A 20,542-nucleotide genomic window follows, 5' to 3' on the forward strand; every position below is an offset into this window, starting at 1 on the left:
GTGTTTGAGTTTTTCATATATGTATGTACATTATTTGTGGTATTTTCTTATTATTATCAGAAAGTTTGATAGGATTTGTCTGTGTTTTTATTTACTCTGGTAGTTATTGAAGTATTAATTTAGTTTAATATTTGTGGTAAAACTATAATGTAGTCCACTTGCGAATACTCTCATTACTTTGTCTTTTTCAGAACACTTTAAAGGACAACTTTGGGATTTTTATTAGACCAAATCAAACACGGAGTTAAAAAAGAAACTCACATAATGGCACATAGCGAAACTAAATTTCAAAGTGATTATACATATACACAATTTAAAAGCTAGATCTAAATTTAAAAGAGAGTAATTTATACTTTTCAAGGTTTTAAGTGGACCAAAAACCCAACGTTGTTGCTTATTTCTTTGATAAACAAAAATTACCACCAGTTACAAAGTGGCGTAAAGAAATTTACTTTCCAACAAATTGCACAGGAGATTAACAATCGACTTGGGACATGTTTGGCTTATGATCAAGTTGAATCAAAATGGAAAGGGCTGAAGAGAACATACATAAAGATGAAAGATTCAGAAGCAAAATTAAGTTGGGAGTTTTATGACCAAATTCACGAATTTCTTAAAGATGATATGGAGATAAACCCTTCAGTTACTGCAAATTCTGATGATGTTTTTACTACGGGCTGTGAAACAGAGTTTGATTTCGTTGAATACACGATAGAGCCGGAGAGTTCAACTTTTCGACAAACCCGTAAAAGACATCGAAGTGATAGTGATGACAAGTATAGTAGTGCGGAGGATGTTAAAGCTAGAGTTCGTAACATCAGTCAAATTAGTATTGAAAGCCGAAAAGGTAAGGTAATTCGAAATAAATACGATAAAGAAGACAGCGACGCAAGATCAAGACCTAGAATTGCTGATAATGATCGGTATAGTAAAGAATACGGAAGTCGACGAATAAGTGATGATGATCGAAATTATTACAAATGCAGAGGATGTCAAAGATCTCATAGTTGCTGCGAAAGCGTAGAGGATGCAAGGGAAAGACGACATCAAGAAAAGATGAAAATGGCAAGAAAGTTTCTAGCAATTTTCGAAAAAATGGTAGATAGAATGTAATCAAAGTAATCACATACACTTTTTAATTGTAGAATAATTGTATACTATTTTTAAGTTAATTTTTATTCATATAATAAATTCATTAGTAAGTCTCTTTTACAAGTTACTGCTTCCGTTTCATACTTGTTTCTGTGCGATACATTTTCATACTCATCAACTTGATATTCTATGCCTTCTTCTGAAATATCGCTGTTTTTCAGACAGATATTATGCAAAATGCAACAAACGGCAATGAATTTTTTTATTGTAGAAGACGTTAGGCTATCTATGTAGTGAAGCCGTTGAAATCGTTCTTTGAGTAGAACGAAAGAACGATTAATGTCTCCGAGGCATTCGGAGTGCATTGTGTTGAAAAATGTTTGCCCATCGGTCAATTCGACACCTTCATTTTCTTGATACGGAGTTATTAACCAAGTCCTTGGCTGATAAGCGCTATCACCTAATAAATGCTGATCCTTAGTTATTTTATACGTACCTACAATATAAATAAAATGTACATAATTAAGTTTTATTCGATATTTGGGTAAAAATAAAACCTGAGTTTATTTGGTACTCCAATTCAGATTTTTCCATTAATGAAGCAATATCCAAAGAACCACACTCGCCCACATAGTAATATATAAATTCCATTTTTTCATTTGAGGCTGCTTGTAGCGGAATAGAGTGAGTTCGATCTTTATTTTTATATGAATTCTTAGAAGTAAGTGGGGCTCTGGTTTTAATAAGACAACTGCCTATACATCCTATAACGCCTAAAAGAAAATTTAACTCTTAATTTAAATATATTGTATATACCATACATATATATTTAACTGAATTTATACTCGTACCTTGTAAATTGTAAATATCACAGTAATGTTTGGAAGTATTTTCAGCTTCTTTTCGATTTGGCCACTTAATTATATGTGTATCTTCATTCAATTTAAGTATGGCATTGCACACGTTGGAAACAATTCGCCATGACGTTGATGTACAAACATTAAATTTGTCTGATATTGATCTGAAAAAGATTGATATTTATATATAAACCTTGCAATTTTGTTCAATTTATTCGATATACCGTAATGCTTCGTTATTCCCTAAATAACACAGAGTCATTAATACCTGCTTATCTAGTTTAAGGGCATTTCGTCCCGGCCCATATTTTTTATACAAGAATGGATAAATATCCTTGCAGATTATTTCAAATACTTCAGGTTCTACACGAAAGTGCTCTTTAAAGCTTTTATCGGGCATTTTTGGTACTATATGCTCTACATAATTTTTATTTGTTTTCACTTGGCCATTGACCGCTACAGAATCCTCATGATTGCTGCTAGGAACATGTTCGGAACTGTGACCAGGTAAATTAGCAACTGCAGAACCAACATAGTTTCTACATTTTTTAAAAGGTGTTTTAATCACTCTAATATCATTATCACTTTCTTCTTCTTCACTATCATTAAAAAGTAAATCAAATACTTCTTTTAACAAAACGAGCTTCTCCATAACTAGCAAAATATAAACAAATTTTATTCTGAGAAAAACATATACCAGAGAACGTATTTTGATTTGTATGAGCAGAGAACGTGAAATTGTATACGTTCTCTGATATGAGACCATACAGCATTGCCAACATCAACAGTGCTTGGCCATAATAAAAGTGTAAAGAATTCATTGCTAATTTGTCGTTCACGTTACAAATATAAATCATATTGTTAAAGTTGTAAATAAGGTTTTTTTTATTATAAAATAAATCAATTTTTTAGTAATCTTTTTTTTTTGTATTAATTTTTCATGGCCTACTACTGTCAAATTGTCAATAATAAATTCGCCGTAAAATCCGAAAACAACAAAGTATGCAAATGCTATCAAAACATTAAATAGCTTCTGTCAATTAAATTTAAAAATTTTGTTCGTTCCCAAAGTGAATTAAGGCGAAACAAGCTTGTGTGTTTCATATATAAATGTAAATTTTATGTAAAAGTCGACAGTTTAATCATCGAAGCAATGCCGAGCGAGATAATTACATTGCAATTGGGCCAATGCGGCAATCAAAGTGTGTATCGGATATGTATATGTTAAGGCTGCTCCTGGTTCTGGCGCAATTATACTTATATTATTATATACAAGTGCATATTTCTTCATGTGTCATAATTTTTATGTTGTTTACCTGTAGTTGGTTTTGAGTTTTGGAAGCGTCTATGCCTCGAACACGGCATATCACCAAGTGGTGTGTTGGAAGATTTTGCTACCGATGGTGTAGATCGCAAAGATGTTTTCTTCTACCAGGCGGATGATGATCATTATATACCCCGGGCTGTGTTATTGGATTTGGAACCACGCGTCATTCATTCTATAATGAGTTCACCATACGCAAAGGTTTCGCCATATATTTATCTATAAGCTCGCAATTGTTTACAATGTATTACATTAATTCTAGCTCTATAATCCGGAGAATGTTTATTTATCGAAGCATGGCGGTGGCGCTGGCAATAACTGGGCTTCCGGTTATAGTCAAGGTGAAAAGCTGCAAGAGGAGGTTTTTGATATCATCGATCGGGAAGCAGATGGTAGCGATTCTTTGGAGGGTTTTGTGCTCTGTCACTCAATAGCTGGTGGCACTGGTTCCGGTATGGGTTCTTACATTATGGAACGTTTATCAGATCGTTTTCCAAAAAAGCTGATACAAACATACAGTGTTTTTCCAAATCAGGACGAGATCAGTGATGTTGTCGTACAGCCATATAACTCGTTGTTGACACTGCGTCGGCTAACTAGCTGTGCGGATTGTGTTGTAGTACTCGATAATACGGCACTAAATCGCATTGCTACTGACCGACTACATATACAAAATCCTAGCTTCACACAAATTAACACTTTAGTTTCGACTATTATGTCTGTCAGCACCACAACACTACGTTATCCTTCCTATATGAATAATAATCTGATTGGTTTGACAGCACCTTTGATACCAACACCCCAATTGCATTTCTTAATGACGGGATATACGCCATTGACGACAGATAATGATGTAAGGCTATAATGTAAATGTAATGAAAACAAAAAATAATGAAAATGTTTTTCAGCAAACGGTTAATGTACGCAAAACGACAGTGTTGGATGTTATGCGTCGCCTATTACAACCAAAAAATATGATGGTATCTACGGGACCTGACAAAACCAACCATCATTGTTATATTTCCATTTTGAATATAATACAAGTAAGTTACTAATTTACATGTAGGTAGAACTATTTTAATCGAATTTGTTAATTATAATTTTGTATTGGCGTTTAGGGAGAAGTAGACCCTACTCAGGTGCATAAATCACTACAACGTATTCGAGAGCGCAAATTAGCACAGTTTATTCCTTGGGGACCTGCGAGCATACAAGTAGCGCTATCACGTTCATCACCATACGTGCAGAGTAGTCATCGGGTTTCAGGCCTGATGCTTGCTAACCATACCAGTATTTGTTCGCTTTTTGAACGTGCGCTTGGACAATATGATAAACTTAAAAAACGTGGTGCCTTTCTTGATCAATTTAGACGTGAAGATATATTCAAGGATGATTTGTCTGAATTAGACGACTCACGCGATGTTGTCGATTGTTTGGTACAGGAATATGAAGCCGCCACTCAATCAAATTACTTGCAGTGGTCGGCGAAGAAAGGTCAAGAAGAAGCCCATTAATTTTGTAGGGGGGGAAAAGTCATATATGCATATCTAAATATGTAACAGAAATATATATACTATTCTGCCTCATGTTGCCATAAAAAGTTTTCGAAGCAAGTGCAAAGAATTTAATTTAATCCTTTCACATTCATTTTTACTAATTACATTGAACTCTTTCGAGTTTCATTTTTATATTTTTGCATCTCATTTTGGGAGTACTCACTAATACATACATTTCTAAAATGTAGTTATATGAATATAAAGCAACATTGTTAAATTACTGCATAGATTAGTAATGTTACTCACGTTTAATTTAATGTATTCAAAGAATTCTTGAAACCAAGTTCATCTTAAAAATTCAATTTTCGGGAATAAGTGCGCTCTAAATTGAGTTTTTTAATTATTTTCTGACAATATTTGATCGTTTTATTATATGATTGTGTGTTTTACTAAATGTCAATCAAAAAATGTAAATGTTCTTTTTGCCAGTAATAAAAATGTTCTGTAAAAAATTTTGTTTAACTGCATTTAATTTTCGGACCGATATCTTTAAAACTCATGAAACTAGTTCGCATATATTAAGATAGACGGACAGGCATCGCTTGACTCACCTGTTGCGCTGATAATTTACATAAATATTTTATTGGGTCTGCAACGTTTTCTTCCGGGCGTTTGTGGCGAAATTAATATGCCGTGTTCAGTGTATAAAAACAAACTTACCATAACTGCAAATTCTTTAGCAGACAATTTAAATTTAAATCAATATTATATTGCTATAAAAATTCTAATTTTTATTATGCAAATTATTTAAATTTTATGAATTCGAGTGTAAGGAAAAGAACGAAGAAATAAATGTGCAGTCATAAAAAAAAATAATTTTACATTCAATACATATTACGTGTACACTTACTATTTTAAAAGTAATACTTCACTTACATACAAAACAATAAAGAAAAATGTTGATTTGCACAACAACAAAGTAATTTGTATTTCCTACGGTAAACTCTCTATTTCGGCAATGGCGAAAAGTTTTGCCATTTCAACTTTTATGTTTACTTGTTGGCGCAACGGTAGAGTTCGGAATGTATGTGCATAGCTGCTAAACAAATGGTCCACTGCATCGCTTCCCCCGCTCACAATTTGAGCTTGACATTGCCGCTTTTCTTCGAAGTGATTCGACATCAAGTCAGCGTAATTTGATTTAGTGCCAGAATCTGTACCGTCCTTTGTTGCCATGCCGTTTGTGGTGGAAATTTCAAGGCAGTTTTCAGGTGATATATTAAAGCTTTCTACTTTTGCATTGTGTACCAATGGCGTACTTTCTTCAATTGGTTGAGCTTCTTTCTTGTACGGCTTTTCATGACGCCGTTTTGTAGTTAGAGCATTCAAAGTGGAACGAATTTTATTTGAACTTTTCTTTTTCACCCTCTCCATTTTGGCCTTTTTATTGTTCCGTACGTCATTATCATAACTAGTCGCTCGTTTCATGGGTGGCGATGGGGCGCTGCTTTCGGGTTTTACATGTACATGGGACAGTGAACGTCGAGCTAAGGTTTCATCTAAGAATGTTAAGTATCGAACTTTCAAATAGCGATTATTGAGAGCTTCCTGTTCGGCGGTGTCCTTAACTTTATTCAGTTGATTTTTGTACTTAACGTAGGAGTCTCGTAAATTCTTCCATCTTGCCTTAACTTTAATAGCTGAAAATAAATAAAAAGTTGATATGTACATTAATAGACTTTAACTTCCCGCGTAAGTTTATGGCATCATTTTGGACTAGAGCTCTTACTTACGCGACATTTTTAATTCCTCTCCAATTTTCCTCCATGTTTGCTCCTTGGCGTTTAGGTTTTTGTATTCTTTATGTTGGTCATCATAAAGGTAGGGATGCGTCTGCACTTTACAAATTAACTGTTCACTAAATTCATCCATATTTAGGACAAATTTCAAGTATTAATAAAAATAAATTCAAGCTATACTAAATACAAAGCGACAAACAAAATACCGCGGCGAAATAAATGACGTCGTTGCCATATCCTAGACAACATATATTTGTACATTATAAGGTGTTCTCATTTAGTATTATTAGCAAAATAAAGTGGCAAAAAACAAATGGATGCCTTCGAATTCGCCTCATTTTGTAAAAATTCACAAATTAATATAAAATAAATGTAAAATGGTCTGTAGCAGTATTAGTGATAGTATAGAAACAAAAATATACAATGTTTAGCTATTTGTATACAAATTTTAATAACAAATATAACGCATTTCAGTAAGCAGTCTCTCGTCATTCTTTGAGACATTTTGAGGTGAAATCTCAATATGTGACTAGTTACTATTCACAACACAGTCTGTACTCCTTAGTCACAAAATGTTGCTTAAAATTTGTGACCTGATAGTTAGCAGGTAACAAAATTCAAAAAGTTCTGGTTTGCCATTTTGAATATACTCACACTTCATTTATAGACATTACCATAGATTTTAATCGACTGTCGTCTTTTTTTGAAAGCAACTCAAATACGTAAAAGATAAAAAATCAATTTACAAAGACAACATTTTATATTTATATGTACATATAAACATTATACATTTCTCTATTTATGACGCATTTGTTGTGAAGCAGGGATAATCTTATCTCTGATTTGAACTCTCACGCAAAGCGAAGAAAGTTGTATGTGAATGCGCCTTTACGGTCAGTTATTTTAAAAATACAATATTGTGTTATGTTAATTTGTCATTTATTTATTTATTATGATTATAAAACATTAAATATGATACGGAAGAGCTGCGTGTGCCTCGCTGTACAATTGGCGTGACAGACAGCGTAACCAGAGATAAAGAGATCTTTAACTTTGACAGCTAATCGAGTTCAGTAGGTTTTGACGTTTAGCAATTGGAAACGAGCGATGGCCAGATTGAAATCTTACCAAAAAAATATGTAAACGGAGGGATTAGTTGCATCGTTCAAGACCACTTATAAAAATGAAAATTAAATGAATTTGTAAAATTTAAAGGTATTTGATGAAAGGTTTTGTAATTTGAAGCATCATAGTATATTTTCAATGGAAAATGATGAAAAACATTTAATGATTGAGAGCTAACAAGCTTAAATCCTATTATTGGGTATTGAAAAGACGAAAGTCAAGTAGACTACGACTGCAAATAAACCACTGGCATCTACGAAAATATGAAGTTGCACTTTGGCAGGAGGTCCACGGGCAAAATAGTGATGAGTTACTCGAAAATTCAAGACATTTTCCAACTGACAGCGCCACTTGTTCCACACTTGATATACTTATACATTCGGGCAGTGGATCGTAACGCTACGATTCGCGCACCATTAATTTCGCGTTTACCATTAATTTGAATTTGATAGTTGCCTTATCAGTAGCAGCTCTTCCACCCATCTACTGTAGGGAATGCTCTGCTTAGGTGTCTCTTTATTCCAAGCTGCTCAATCCAAGAAGAATCGATCATAGTTACCGATGATTCTTCATTTAGTAGAGCGAAAGTCCTAACACGAGCTTTGTGACTATGCACTGTAACTGGAACTATTTTAAGTATAATTTTTTGTTTTTTTCTTTGCACTGGCTGTATATATCTACAACTGAGTACTGTATGGTCTTTGGTTGGTCTAGGTGCAACTTTGACATTCTTTTCGGTGGCTCGTGTAACAATTTAGTACTTTTGACATCCGCTTGTTGTGCAGATTTCACAATCGAAGATGTAGTATCCAATATGGCATAGTGGAAATATAATTTCCTTTGAATGAGTCCGCCCACTGTCTTGTCCTGTACATACCTATACCTACTGTACTCTACTAAGCCATGTACTGAAATCTTTAATTGTGAGATATATCTGTAAGTCTTCTACCTTGACGGAGAAGTTATACATTTTGTCGACGGCAGATCCTGATATAAATGCTATCTCCCGTACTTGGCGCAACTGACATTTGATGAGTAATTCTGGATGGCCGAATCGAAATCGTAAAGTGTTCATAACGGTAGAAACATGCACTGCCTCTCTAGCCGCACCCTTTAAGCAGACGTTGAGTGTTTTCGAAATTTTAGTAGTTGCATGCTGCAATTGACTAAGCGAATATAGGCGTCTTCTTGATTTTTTCTTGATATTGTAAGCAGATAATATAACGTTAGCTGTTGGTCGCGACTATAATGAAGTTGAACGCATAGTATTTATCGAAGATGCGGTTGCTGTGAAGATCGGCGGTGTAATACTTTCATAAAGGCACTGAGTAAACGTATGTGTGGTGGCTGTATACGTTGACGTAGACTATGGTATCTATGGTACAACGGGATCCACTGAGATTTGACGATGTAGAGGTGTTCTGATGTTGGTCCAAAGGTGCCATACTAATATTAATTAATTCTCGATTTTTGTACTGGAAAGTGAAATATTCAGATGGAATTTTAAATTGTGTTATAAGAGAAGTAGGCGTGGTTGTAGTCCGGTTTTGCATAGTTTCACACTGTAACTGGGAATGTTCTTAAAATTATACGTACTTTACCTTAGCCGAAATCGGTTGGTAGGGTTCCGAGATATGGAATTTACCAAATCACATTGTCCAATTTTCACACCGGCTCTCATAAAGCCTTTTCATACCATCTTGGAGGTAAAATTTAAAGTCTCTGTCGTATTTAGTTATTGATTAATCGCGCTTCTAGTAGTTTTTAACAGTACCGTTATATGGGAAGTGGGCGGGGTTATCTTCCGATTTCATCCATTTTCACACTTTCGATGGAAGTTCTTTAGTAATTTTTTTTTTGTACCAAGGAACCCACATACCAAGTTTCATCAAAATATCTCAAGTTTTACTCAAAATACAGCTTGTACGGACAGATGGACGGACAAATGGACAGTCCCCCGGATTTCAACTTTTCTCGTCATCCTGATTATTTATATATACATACCCTATATCTATGTATCTCGAGTAGTTTTAGGTGACACGTACAACCGTTAGGTGAACAAAACTAAAATACTCTGTAGCAACTGATTGCAAGAGTGCAAAAATACCGAACAAAGAGTTTGTCTTAAATTTTTGTATTTCTAACCAAATTTCGTATGCGGAATCGTTGTGAATGTTGGAATAGGCTTAAGGTGATTCAGTTTTATCAAGAACTGAAGACAACCGATGAAAAAGCTTAAAAAGTGAAGTAAGTGTATGGTGTTTGAAAACCGTCAGGCAAGTGTTAGAGAGATGGCAAGATAGCTTGACATCTCTCGCGAGTCCGTTCGAATGATTTTGGTGGATATTTTGGGTGTGAACGGGGTTCTTGCTCGACTTGTCCTAAAAAAGCTGATTTTTTTTTTTAAAGAATACCGTAAACAGGTCTCTCCACATGCATGGAGAACGTTATAACTGCCTATTAGACATGAGTTTGATGATGAATTTATGGGTTTGACAAGCAAGTCAACAAGCAATCGAAATGGAACCCGTTTTCAGTCAATCGAAGAGATAAAACAAAATTTGCTGAAGGAGCTGAAGACCATCTCAAAAAGTGCTTAAGAAAATAGTTTCGAGGACTGGAAAAATCGTTGGCATAAGTGTATTACATATGCTAGGGATTTTGAAGGCGACAAAATAAATATTGATGAATATTAAATATTTTGCGTTTTATTTACACCCTCGGGGTACTTTTTTGTCACATGTACTCGTATTAGCTGATTTCTGCCAGTTACCATATCTAGGATAAAAATTAGTTAATTAAAAACTTTTTTGTGACCCGTGTACAAAAAACGTACAAGAATTTCAGAACTTGATTTGAAAAGGCATGCAAGAATTTATCCGACTCAGCAACACCAGAAGAGGATTTTCCGCTAATTAGCAACAGAGGTCTACGGGTGTAGACTCCGTCTAAGCACCAATAGAGAAGCTGTTATTAATACGAAAAAAAATTCACTAGTTTGCACACAGCCTAACGAATTGAGCTCCTCCGTAATTTGAGAAATCCCCCCGTAAAGTTGGAAACAAAGAAAACAATACGATTTATTGCGTTATATTTTTTCCAAAAAGAAAATCTTTATTCTTATTTCTCTTTTTTTATTTTCTTAATTAATTTTTTTCTCACTTCTTATTCTTTTCATCAATTTCATAAACTAATTTTATGCTAATACCTTTAGTTAAATTATTTTAATATTTCATGTTTTAATTATCGTCAATGTGACGAAACAGTTTTTTGTCTGTCAATAACGATCGATCGACAACAGACCTTGTATGCATTACAACATATTTGCCATTTTAATTTTATACTTATATTTTAAATTAAGTTATAATTAATTGTCTGTATTTGGTTTTAGTTTTATGCTTTTAATTTTTTTTACATGCAATTTAGTATTTGGTACCTTTGTTTTGTATTTCCTTTTTTATTTCTGCTTTATTTCAAACAAAAAAAAATTATTTAAAATTTAATAATATCAAATTAGCCATACATTTTTATTTTTTTAATTAATTATCAAATAAGCTATTTATTACGTAATTAAAAAACAATAAAAATTATAAGCTCAACAGTGGATATGTCAAATAAAACACTGAAGTGTCAAAATTATGGCGGGATGTTTAAGTGTTTGTAAAAACTTATGAATTGTCAGCTGTTTATAGTTATTTTTATGGTGGGTTGGGTTTTTAATTCTTCAGGTTTTTAAATAATTTTTTGTATTTTGTATGTGCAGTGTAGTTAGGCTCAAATGAATTAGTTTAACAATTGATTTCATTAAAAATAAATTGCATTATTTGTAGCGCAGGTTTAATTCTCTTTTAATGTGCATTTATTTCTAAACATTTCTTATTCTCACAAACAGTTTTCCAAACTGTTATCCTTAATTGGAATGACCTATTCGTGCAAATCATAACAATTAATTAACACTCTGTCTAGTTCTAACCTATTATTCGGTTAGAGGTTTTCAAATATCCTAAAAATTACTTACTTATTGCAAAACAATTAATATTTTCCGTGTACACTCCATCGTATGCGCTTTATTTACTAACCTTTATGTTAACATATACAGTTATATATGTTTTAAATACACCTTTTGGAAATTATTTTATTTTCTGTGCAAATTCGACATATTCGTGATAAGTTCCATATGCCATTTTGCAGTAACAAAAGGTATAGAAAAAGTAGAAAAAAAATTTTACAGGGTGTCATTGTATAGTCTACTTTCATAAAATCTTACAACTTTCGAAATAACATTCTAATTATCAATTAAATAAAATGTGGTTCATTTAAAAATTTACTCTACTTTGGACTCTGTTTAAATGCCAACTTATTAGTTATTAATACAAATCACTAAAATTCGGTTGTATTGCTTTTAATGAAATGATGTCAAACTCGTTTTTAAAAAGTGAAGTGCAGCATTATAAGACGCTCAAGCAAAAAATATATTGAAAATTTCAACTTTACAATTAAATAATTTTAGCACCTTTCATCTAAAAAATGGTAAAAATAGTTACTAAATTTGCAATCAGTTGAAATTTCAATTTTCGGAACTCAAATGTGAACTCAATTAACGCCGTAATGATTTCATATATAATATAATTTATATTCAATTATATATTAACAGCAAAATTAAAAGCTGTACCGTTCTTCTCAATAAACTTATTAATTGCGTAAGTTTCTGATGATCCTGCCTAGTTAAGCGAATATCCAAAATTTATTTACACGATTTAAAAGTGGTAATTTTAGATGGTGACTGGTGATGAAAAATTTATATATTACGTCAACCCAAGACACACAAAATCATATCCGAAATCTCGCTACGCAACCAAATCAAAAACCATCATGAGAACGCTTGGTCTCATTTTGCAAGATCCGTCAGGAATTATTTGGAAATTTTGCCTCACCCGCCTTAAAACACAGACCTTGCCTGTTCTGACTACCATTTGTTCCGGTCGATGCAGAACGTACTCGCTGGAATGCGGTTCACATCAGAATAGGGTATTAAAAAATGGCTTGATTGCCTTTGAGATCGAATCCATAGATGGGAAAATGTTGAAGCTTCACGTGGGTAATATTATGAATAATGCTATTGTACAAGTCTTTCCTAAATTAAATTAAATTTTGAAATAAAAATCCCGAATATAGTAAAAGAGTCAATATGTGAGTTATATTAATTCTAAAAAAATATTTTGTTCGTGCAATTTTATGCTGCTTTCGAAAAAACAAAATGTTTTGACTTGGTATCCTTGACATTTAGTTGTTACTTATCAATATCTTGTCTGTATTTCAGTTTCGAATTTATTTTTCTGTAAAAAAAATATTAGCAAGTTTATTTATGCTTATAAATCTATGGATACCTATATAAAAATTACTTGCCCACTTTTGTTCGGGATAAATTTCTAAACTACTGAACCGATTTCAGTAAAAGTTAGCACGCTGTGTCCAATTTGGTCCCACTTAAGGGATAGCATATATTATATTAATAATAATAAGTAATAGAATAATACGGAGGCTGCTATATATATTTCTGGCCTAGGCAACACTAAGTGTTGCTAGGTGCAATCTGACATTTCCATTGGAAAGTTTGACATTTTTTAGCATAACATCACTCAGAACGTTTTGTCATTTAATCGTGAATTGTTATATTTACAGGGAATTAAAAAATTCATCTCGGCCAAAAAATGGAATTAACTCGTGAACATTTTCGTGCGATCATTTTTCACAACTTTCGACGTGGATTATCACGACAAGAGTGCATCGATGAACTAAAATCTTTGTATGGCTATGAAGCACCATCCTATAGCACTGTGAAAAACTGGTACAACGAATTCAATCGTGTCCGACGCTCACTCAAAGACGAATTCCGTGAAGGTTGTCCAAAAACAGTCGTTGTGCCAGAAACCATCGATGCCGAACGTAAACTGATAATGCAAGACCGTTATGTAACATACCTTCAGATAGAGGCATGCATATGCATTTCTCCCACCAGCATACATTCGATATTGGATGAATACCTGGCCGTAGAAAAGGTTTGTTCTCGTTGGATCCCGCACAATTTGACAATCGCTCAAAAAAAGGCTCGTGTGGATTGGTGTAAAGAAATGCTGAAAAAATACGATCACGGTGCTTCAAAAGACGTTTATAAGATCGTCAAAGGTGACGAATCATGGATCTATGCGTATGAGCCCGAAACAAAACAGCAATCGATCGTGTGAGTTTGCCTGAAGTCTTCGGAGAAATTCGAAAAACGAACAAGAGAAGACGAATCATTGTGCACCATGACAATGCGAGCTCTCACACATCGGCTCAAACCAGCGCCTTTTTGACCGGCCAAAACGTCGAATTGATGGGTCATCCGCCGTCCAGCCCTGTCTTGGCACCCAATGACTTCTTTTTATTCCCACACATCAAGAAAATAATGCGTGGTCAACGATTTTCGTTGCCAGAAGATGCTATTGAAGCATTCAAAAACCATGTTTTGGAGGTGTCTCAATCGGAGTGAAAAAAGTGCTTCGAAAATTGGTTTGAGCGCATGAAAAGTGTATAAATCTTAATGGAGAATATTTTGAAAAACAATAAAACCATTTTCGTTGATAAATATTCCTATTTTCATTATTAGGCCAGAAATATATATTTAGCAGCCCTCGTAACTAATCTAAACTTTATTATTTCCACAGACAAATATTTGTATCAAGCACAAAATAATAATCAAAAAGATGAAACATGTTTTTCGAAAACATTTGTGAATAATAGTTTCTAATTTTTAAGTCACACATTGTACGCATTTGACACCCTGTAACTAACATAAACTTAATTATTGATTAATTGGAGCCTGTGCTTGTTGTGTATTATTTAAACAAGTGTACCGTTTAATATTAGCTTTGTGGAAATCAGTTCGTAGAATTTCTTTTTCAACACTATTTTATTTTTATAAGTATGCTGATAACAGTTTTAATCTAAATTATTCCGTTTCACTTATTCATTTTGCCTATGCAATCATATATTTATTAAACTAGCAACAACAATCATATATAAAAATTATATATATATTTATATACATATATATATATATATTTTTTTTTATCAATGGCATATCTTACTTTGCATGCAGGCCGTACTTTAATTTGAATTCGCAAATGATTTTGAGACTACGCATTATACATAATTCAGCATCGATGTTTAAGTATTTGAAATTGAAAATATACAGTGTACGTGAAAAGTTGGTGTACAATTAGTTGTATGCATGTATGTGTGGTTTTTTTCATTTGTGTAATTTTTCTCCATATTTAATTGAATGTCTTAAAATGTCTTAAAATATTTTCAAAAATATTCAACTTCTATGCTGCTTACATACATAATAATTTATAAGTTAGTTGCGTACTTTTCCCCACCCTATACATTAAGTGTGTATGTATGTATATTATTAACTGCCACAGTTTGTCAATTAAATTCGTCTTTGGTATCCTTTTTCGGCTGTGATTGGTTTTGTTTTATATTTTTTCATATATATATATTTTTGTAATTTTTGGAAAAGGACGCGCTTTAGCTCTAACTTATTGTTAAATAGTATTTTTTAAGTAGTTTGCTAATACTTAGTAAGTTAAGATTTCAGTAAGAGTTAGCTCTAAGATTTTATGCTTAACATGTAGACAGTTTCATAGAAAAGTGTATTGCTAATTAAAAGTTTGCTTCACATACTTCTTTCGTTATTATCAAAAAGAAAAGAATACAACACATACATACAAACACGCGTATAATAAATATTTTTATAAAAATTTGCTAAGACTTCTTCGTATTGAAAGACATTAGTATGTAGTATATATGAGTGTAAGTGTATACCTTTGGGTAAGTGCTACGCAGTGTACGCGCAGCTAACTAACTATGCATACGCTTGTGCGCAAGAAATATGCATGCTACCTATTTGTTTGCACAAAAAAATGTCACGATTTCTTGTAAAAGTTAGTATTTAGTGTAATTAGGATACCCAATAAGTACTAAGCATTATTGCAACATATTTGTTATAGTTGTTGATTTTACTTTTCTCTCCGCTTTGGTATACGCAAATGAGCTCGGGGTCTACAATCATACATATTCCAAATGTTGTATATATATAGACTTACAGATAAATAGTTATAAATATTTTACAATGCAAAAGTAATTACTTAAGTTTTTTAGGAAAGTATTACATACATATATGTACTTATACGAGTATTTATGTACCTTTTATGAAAAGTGTGGGTCTCGTCGTAAACAACCTTGATTTTTTGTTCATTGTTCTTGAAAAATTTGATTGCAAAATTTGTTGCTTTAAAAAAGTATTATAACTATTAAAGTACACAGTTGTCAGTTAAGTTTTTTTTTTATCATTTATCTGGTGGAGGGATTTTCATTACAAACGCAAATAAGTGGGGATCGTGTTCGTTTCATGCTTTAATTGTGGAGAAGCTTACTTAAATTTTAATAAAATTTTGTGTTTGTAAATGTGTATATATATTTGTTTTTCTAATTGAATTTTGTGACCTGAAAGAGCACAAATTAGTCTAAGTTTAGAGCGCGTTTGACTGTAGTAGATAAAATGCATAGCAAGCTCAAGATTTTTAGCGTCTCTGTACGCCTACATGTTTTAGGTTTCTACATCAAGCGATACCGAATCGATGGGAATAGATTTGGACTGAATGCAGAGAGCTTCGCCAATGTGGTGATGGAAAAAAGTAAGAGAAAAATACATAGAAAAATGAATAATAAAAAAACGATAAAAAAGTAAGAGAAAAGATATATATATAAATGAAAAATAAAAATAAAAAAGAAGATAAAAGTTAGTCAAGACCCTATTGCAAGCGTATGAGGAAAATTTTTTAGAAAATATTAATCCTGTATCAAGCTAAATCGAACTAAAAATATAACTATAATTAAAACGAAAAATAATTGTATTCAATTACTATACCAGCTTTTAATAATATTATATTAAGTATCAAGAAAATTGGCAACAGTGGCTAATGGGTTGCCGCTGTGATACACATAAGATCGAGCCATCTCTTATGGAGAAAGTATTCACCGTACTGCCTCCGGTCTAAATAGGTTTCCGCAGACCTTTTAGAAATTAAAATACTTGGCTACCCTAGTAATACACTTTTTAGTATCTTCGTCTTTTAGGCTCGTATATATTGAAAGGTCAGAAAAGGATAAAATATTTTAACCTTGAATTTTTTAAATCACTTTGGCGATGCCTAATTTTTCGACATTTTAATGTTACCTTTATGCGATAAGCATTAAGATCCGTTTCATAATCCGTTTCAATCAACTTTTAAAACAAAAATAATTTTTTTTATTTAAAATATCGTAACACAGTAAAGAACCTGTTAAATATGCCGAAGGTACGACGAAAAGTCTAAATTGGCAACCCTCAGCGGTAGTGTGAGTTTTTCGATTAAGCATAGTTAGAAGGATCTGCTTTGGTTGAAATATGTTCCAATTTGTTCCATAATTTACAATTTTGAAACACAAATCATAGTGCCACTCCCGTAAAAAACCTATTGGCAAAATACAGGGACAGTCGATTTTCATAAGCTTCTAGTGATTCGAATTTTTCATCATCAAAGTAATTCACCATAGACAGAAATTGGAAGTAATAATATGGTGCTAGGCCCGTAGTGAACGATGGATGCATAAGAATTTCCAAACCTAGTTCTCGGAGCTTCTTTCGAGTCAATATCGTCGTGTGTGGCCAGGCGTTGTTCTGATGAAACAAAATTCCTATTCTATTAGCCAAAGCTGAACGCCTATTGGATATTGCTTCTTTTAGACGGTCCCATTGTTGACAGTACAACTACGAATTGTGTGTTTTCCCATAAGAACTCATAGTAGACATAAATTCAGATTTACAGTTTTTGAGTTACAGCCTTCTAAAGTTTAGCCGCTGAGTTCAATGAGCTCCACCAGTTTATCTTTAAACGTGTTTTTCGAAACTGCTTTTAAAAATTTGTTTGACTACTTAGAGACGAATGATCTGAATTATATCAAATTTCTGTTCTGTATTTAGTTATCCATGCAATTACCAGTTTTGTGATCAAAAATCGATTCACCCAGAGTGCCTGCAGCAGTCAAGGACCTTTTTTCTTAGTTTTTAGTCTTTGAATAAAATTTTATTTTACTTCAAAATGGAACTTCGACTGATTGCTTTGAAAAATGTAAAAAAATTAACTTAAATTCAATGTCAAACAATTCTTAACAATTTTGACAACATTGCCTTAATTGTTTCGAAAGAGAGGTAACTTTCAGTTGTCATTACTTATTTATTTATTCATTGATTAGTAAAAGCAGTTATATCCATTGTGAATTTCACAAAATGGATTTTTTAGTTTGAAGATACCTCGAATGTACATATCGTCACCTAAAATGCAAAATAACGTAACAACATTTTCGAAAATTTACAGTGGCGGTAATGAAACACGAAATAAAATGGAACAAGAGTGAAACAAAATTTTAATATTGGTTAAAACTGGTTCACATATGAGCGCAGAACCTGAAAATGTTGGACATATGAAATATTATGAATGTAATTTGAAGTAGTGAATCGTAATCTATACGATACTCAATTTCGAATTTTTGGATGATACGTTATTTTGCATTTTAGGTGATGATATATAGGAGTATATTCTCCAAAAATTTTAAGTATATATGACAAATAGTTATGGACATATGAGCGTATTTGTAAGCATTTTTCAATCTAAACTTGAAACGGGTTTTTCACAAAATGGTGTTTTCAGAGTCGGTGAGCATAATTTCGTCAAACCGGTTGGATCGATCGACTTGACATTTTCGCACGATCTTCCAGATTTATTTGGCAGGTAATAATGGAAGAAATAAGACTTTGCAGTACAATTTCGATATAAATATTTTCAATAAAACGAGTTTTTTTGGGAAGCGCCTATTTTGTCAAAAATCAAAGCTTTGACTAGCTTTTCAAAGATTACCTTTGTAATGATGTATTTTTTTTAATATTTTTTTTGGATTTAGCACAATTTTATGCAGAAAAATCTTTCTCATTGCCAGACACATTTTTTCGAAGACGCTCCTGGAGATTGACACAAGATCAATGAAATGTAACATTTCTCAAAATGAGTCTTCTGTTATTAAATATCCGTATAAAGTATGTTAGTCTTATTTATTTATAAATACAACGGCTCTTTAAAAAAAGTCCCAAAAAAACACGTTTGGATATAATCACTTAATTGAAAGGGAGTGAACACTATATTACCGTTATACATATGTGAAAAATCGAAGACTAAGAGTTTACGCATACCATATAGTCAATTTTAGTTTATTTCATTTAAATATTTTGGGTTATTAAAAAAGTAGCAAAATGTTGAACTGGAAAACTCGAAAAAGTTTTGGTGTCGGTAATTAAGTTTAGTTTTGAACACGGTTAAATTAGTTTGCCTCAGATTTAAGTAAGAAGATATATTTAAAAAAAGCTTATTTAAATTTAGGAAAAGCATTTACTCATTATGATGAAAGAATTTTCATTTATTTAACTTTTTTCTACACGAAATTGGATTAAAATTTAAAATTTTTAAGCTACATTTGATAATTAATAGCTTTAGACATATGTATATTTAAATAAAAAAAAAAAACAGCTAGTGAAATTGATATTTTTCAAACGGGAAACCTTGTAAAAATTAAAATGCTTATGAGTACACATGTTTAGAGAAACCAACCGGCAATTGGTATTAGCAGAAAACATTTTAAATCCAAACAAAAAAATATCATTCTTGATTGTTTGAAATGCCGTTTACTCATAAATAGTTAAGTCGAAAAAAATTAAAATCGGTTGGCAAACAAAAAGCAAATAATAATAATAAAACATTTTGAGTTAAAATTTTTTTTTCTTGAAAATTCCACTAAACTTTCCTAATATCGTGTTTTTAGTAATCGAATTACTCTGTTCTGATTACACTCGTCAACAAATCTGAGGGAAAAATTTGCAACTGAAGTGCTAAAAAGTTTGTGTGGTATTTGAGGTGTCCTGAAAATGAATTTGAGTTCGAAAATTTTTCATTACATACAGCTATTTTTTTGTATACCTTTTGCCGACAACACAAAAAATTCTATGTGTTATAGTATTATTCAAAAACTTGATTTTTTCTCGACTTTTCTGTAGCAAACGAATAATTAAAGTAAATTTCCAGCGAAATACCAAAATGTTAATAAAAAAAAATTTAATAAAAATTAATTTTCCTGTTTTAACCTTTTATACTTCAGCTCTTCTTTCTAATATTTCTTTCAATTGTATTACTTATTGCACTGATAACTAAATTAATTTCATTCACTGCCTGCTTAATTTTTATTTTATTGTGTGCACTTATTTTCTCAACATTATTTTATTGTTTTTTTTTTCATTATTATTTTTTTTTTTATTTTGTCTGTAGTATAGTGTTTCCATATCTATTTTTTGCTAATTTCCATCGTAAATTATATATATAGTTGTTGCACCTGCAATTATTATTGTTCCACTCCCACTTTATACCCCTGCGAGTTCAACTAACCGACGTACTCTACCCTACTCACTTATCTAGTGTTTGTTTTCCCTTTGTGTTTGCAATATTTAATTTTTTATTATTTCTCTCATGCATCTCTTACCACTATTTTTTTTCTTTGCGTTATTTTAAATTTTATTTTTTAACATTTTGTATTATTAAATTCTGTACAATACATAAATGCACATAAAAAATATTTCAATATCTCTCTCTCTTTCTCTCACTATCTATCTCACTTTCTCTCATTTAATTTATTGCAACTCGCTAACGTTCGCACTAGCTC

At 32.2% G+C, this 20,542-nt stretch overlaps 4 protein-coding genes across 7 annotated transcripts; 2 read left to right on the plus strand and 2 right to left on the minus strand.

The window, feature by feature from the left end:
• Positions 1-3: 3 nt before the first annotated feature.
• LOC120767873 lies at positions 4-1,212 on the plus strand. 3 transcript variants are annotated; one of them, XM_040094198.1, is made up of 3 exons: positions 4-21; positions 192-292; positions 362-1,212. In XM_040094198.1, the coding sequence occupies exons 2-3, from the start codon at positions 265-267 to the stop codon at positions 1,111-1,113; spliced, it is 780 nt and encodes a 259-aa protein (XP_039950132.1). In that variant the 5' UTR covers positions 4-21; positions 192-264; the 3' UTR covers positions 1,114-1,212. The 3 variants fall into 3 exon arrangements, with proteins under 3 accessions (XP_039950132.1, XP_039950130.1, XP_039950129.1); XM_040094196.1 differs by lacking the exon at positions 4-21 and adding an exon at positions 37-99; XM_040094195.1 differs by lacking the exon at positions 4-21 and adding an exon at positions 58-136.
• LOC120767871 (putative nuclease HARBI1) lies at positions 1,165-2,784 on the minus strand. 2 transcript variants are annotated; one of them, XM_040094191.1, is made up of 4 exons: positions 2,174-2,784; positions 1,944-2,113; positions 1,650-1,883; positions 1,165-1,588 (listed from the first exon to the last, which is right to left on the minus strand). In XM_040094191.1, exons 1-4 carry the CDS (start codon positions 2,713-2,715, stop codon positions 1,176-1,178), a joined length of 1,359 nt encoding a protein of 452 aa, XP_039950125.1. In that variant the 5' UTR covers positions 2,716-2,784; the 3' UTR covers positions 1,165-1,175. The 2 variants fall into 2 exon arrangements, with proteins under 2 accessions (XP_039950125.1, XP_039950127.1); XM_040094193.1 differs by having other exon boundaries at positions 1,650-1,865; positions 2,174-2,777.
• A 169-nt stretch (positions 2,785-2,953) lies between these two features.
• Positions 2,954-5,205, plus strand: LOC120767870 (tubulin gamma-1 chain). Its single transcript, XM_040094190.1, has 5 exons — positions 2,954-3,151; positions 3,272-3,474; positions 3,536-4,126; positions 4,182-4,316; positions 4,392-5,205. Exons 1-5 carry the CDS (start codon positions 3,103-3,105, stop codon positions 4,785-4,787), a joined length of 1,374 nt encoding a protein of 457 aa, XP_039950124.1. The 5' UTR covers positions 2,954-3,102; the 3' UTR covers positions 4,788-5,205.
• A 206-nt stretch (positions 5,206-5,411) lies between these two features.
• On the minus strand, positions 5,412-6,784 carry LOC120767872. Its single transcript, XM_040094194.1, has 2 exons — positions 6,563-6,784; positions 5,412-6,469 (listed from the first exon to the last, which is right to left on the minus strand). The coding sequence occupies exons 1-2, from the start codon at positions 6,699-6,701 to the stop codon at positions 5,763-5,765; spliced, it is 846 nt and encodes a 281-aa protein (XP_039950128.1). The 5' UTR covers positions 6,702-6,784; the 3' UTR covers positions 5,412-5,762.
• Positions 6,785-20,542: the final 13,758 nt, after the last annotated feature.

The sequence above is a fragment of the Bactrocera tryoni genome, chromosome 2 (genome assembly GCF_016617805.1).
Source record: "Bactrocera tryoni isolate S06 chromosome 2, CSIRO_BtryS06_freeze2, whole genome shotgun sequence".
Taxonomy (NCBI): domain Eukaryota; kingdom Metazoa; phylum Arthropoda; class Insecta; order Diptera; family Tephritidae; genus Bactrocera; species Bactrocera tryoni.

Coding starts and splice junctions, on each gene's coding strand:
- LOC120767870 (XM_040094190.1), top strand. CDS start 3,103: ATGCCGAGCGAGATAATTACATTGCAATTGGGCCAATGCGGCAATCAA. Junction 3,475..3,535: donor TGAGTTCACCATACGCAAAG/GTTTCGCCATAT, acceptor CATTAATTCTAG/CTCTATAATCCGGAGAATGT. Junction 4,317..4,391: donor CCATTTTGAATATAATACAA/GTAAGTTACTAA, acceptor ATTGGCGTTTAG/GGAGAAGTAGACCCTACTCA.
- LOC120767873 (XM_040094198.1), top strand. CDS start 265: ATGGCACATAGCGAAACTAAATTTCAAA. Junction 293..361: donor TAGCGAAACTAAATTTCAAA/GTGATTATACAT, acceptor ATACTTTTCAAG/GTTTTAAGTGGACCAAAAAC.
- LOC120767871 (XM_040094191.1), bottom strand. CDS start 2,715: ATGGTCTCATATCAGAGAACGTATACAATTTCACGTTCTCTGCTCATA. Junction 1,884..1,943: donor TGATATTTACAATTTACAAG/GTACGAGTATAA, acceptor ATTTAAATTAAG/AGTTAAATTTTCTTTTAGGC. Junction 1,589..1,649: donor GGAGTACCAAATAAACTCAG/GTTTTATTTTTA, acceptor TTTATATTGTAG/GTACGTATAAAATAACTAAG.
- LOC120767872 (XM_040094194.1), bottom strand. CDS start 6,701: ATGGATGAATTTAGTGAACAGTTAATTTGTAAAGTGCAGACGCATCCC. Junction 6,470..6,562: donor AGAGGAATTAAAAATGTCGC/GTAAGTAAGAGC, acceptor ATTTATTTTCAG/CTATTAAAGTTAAGGCAAGA.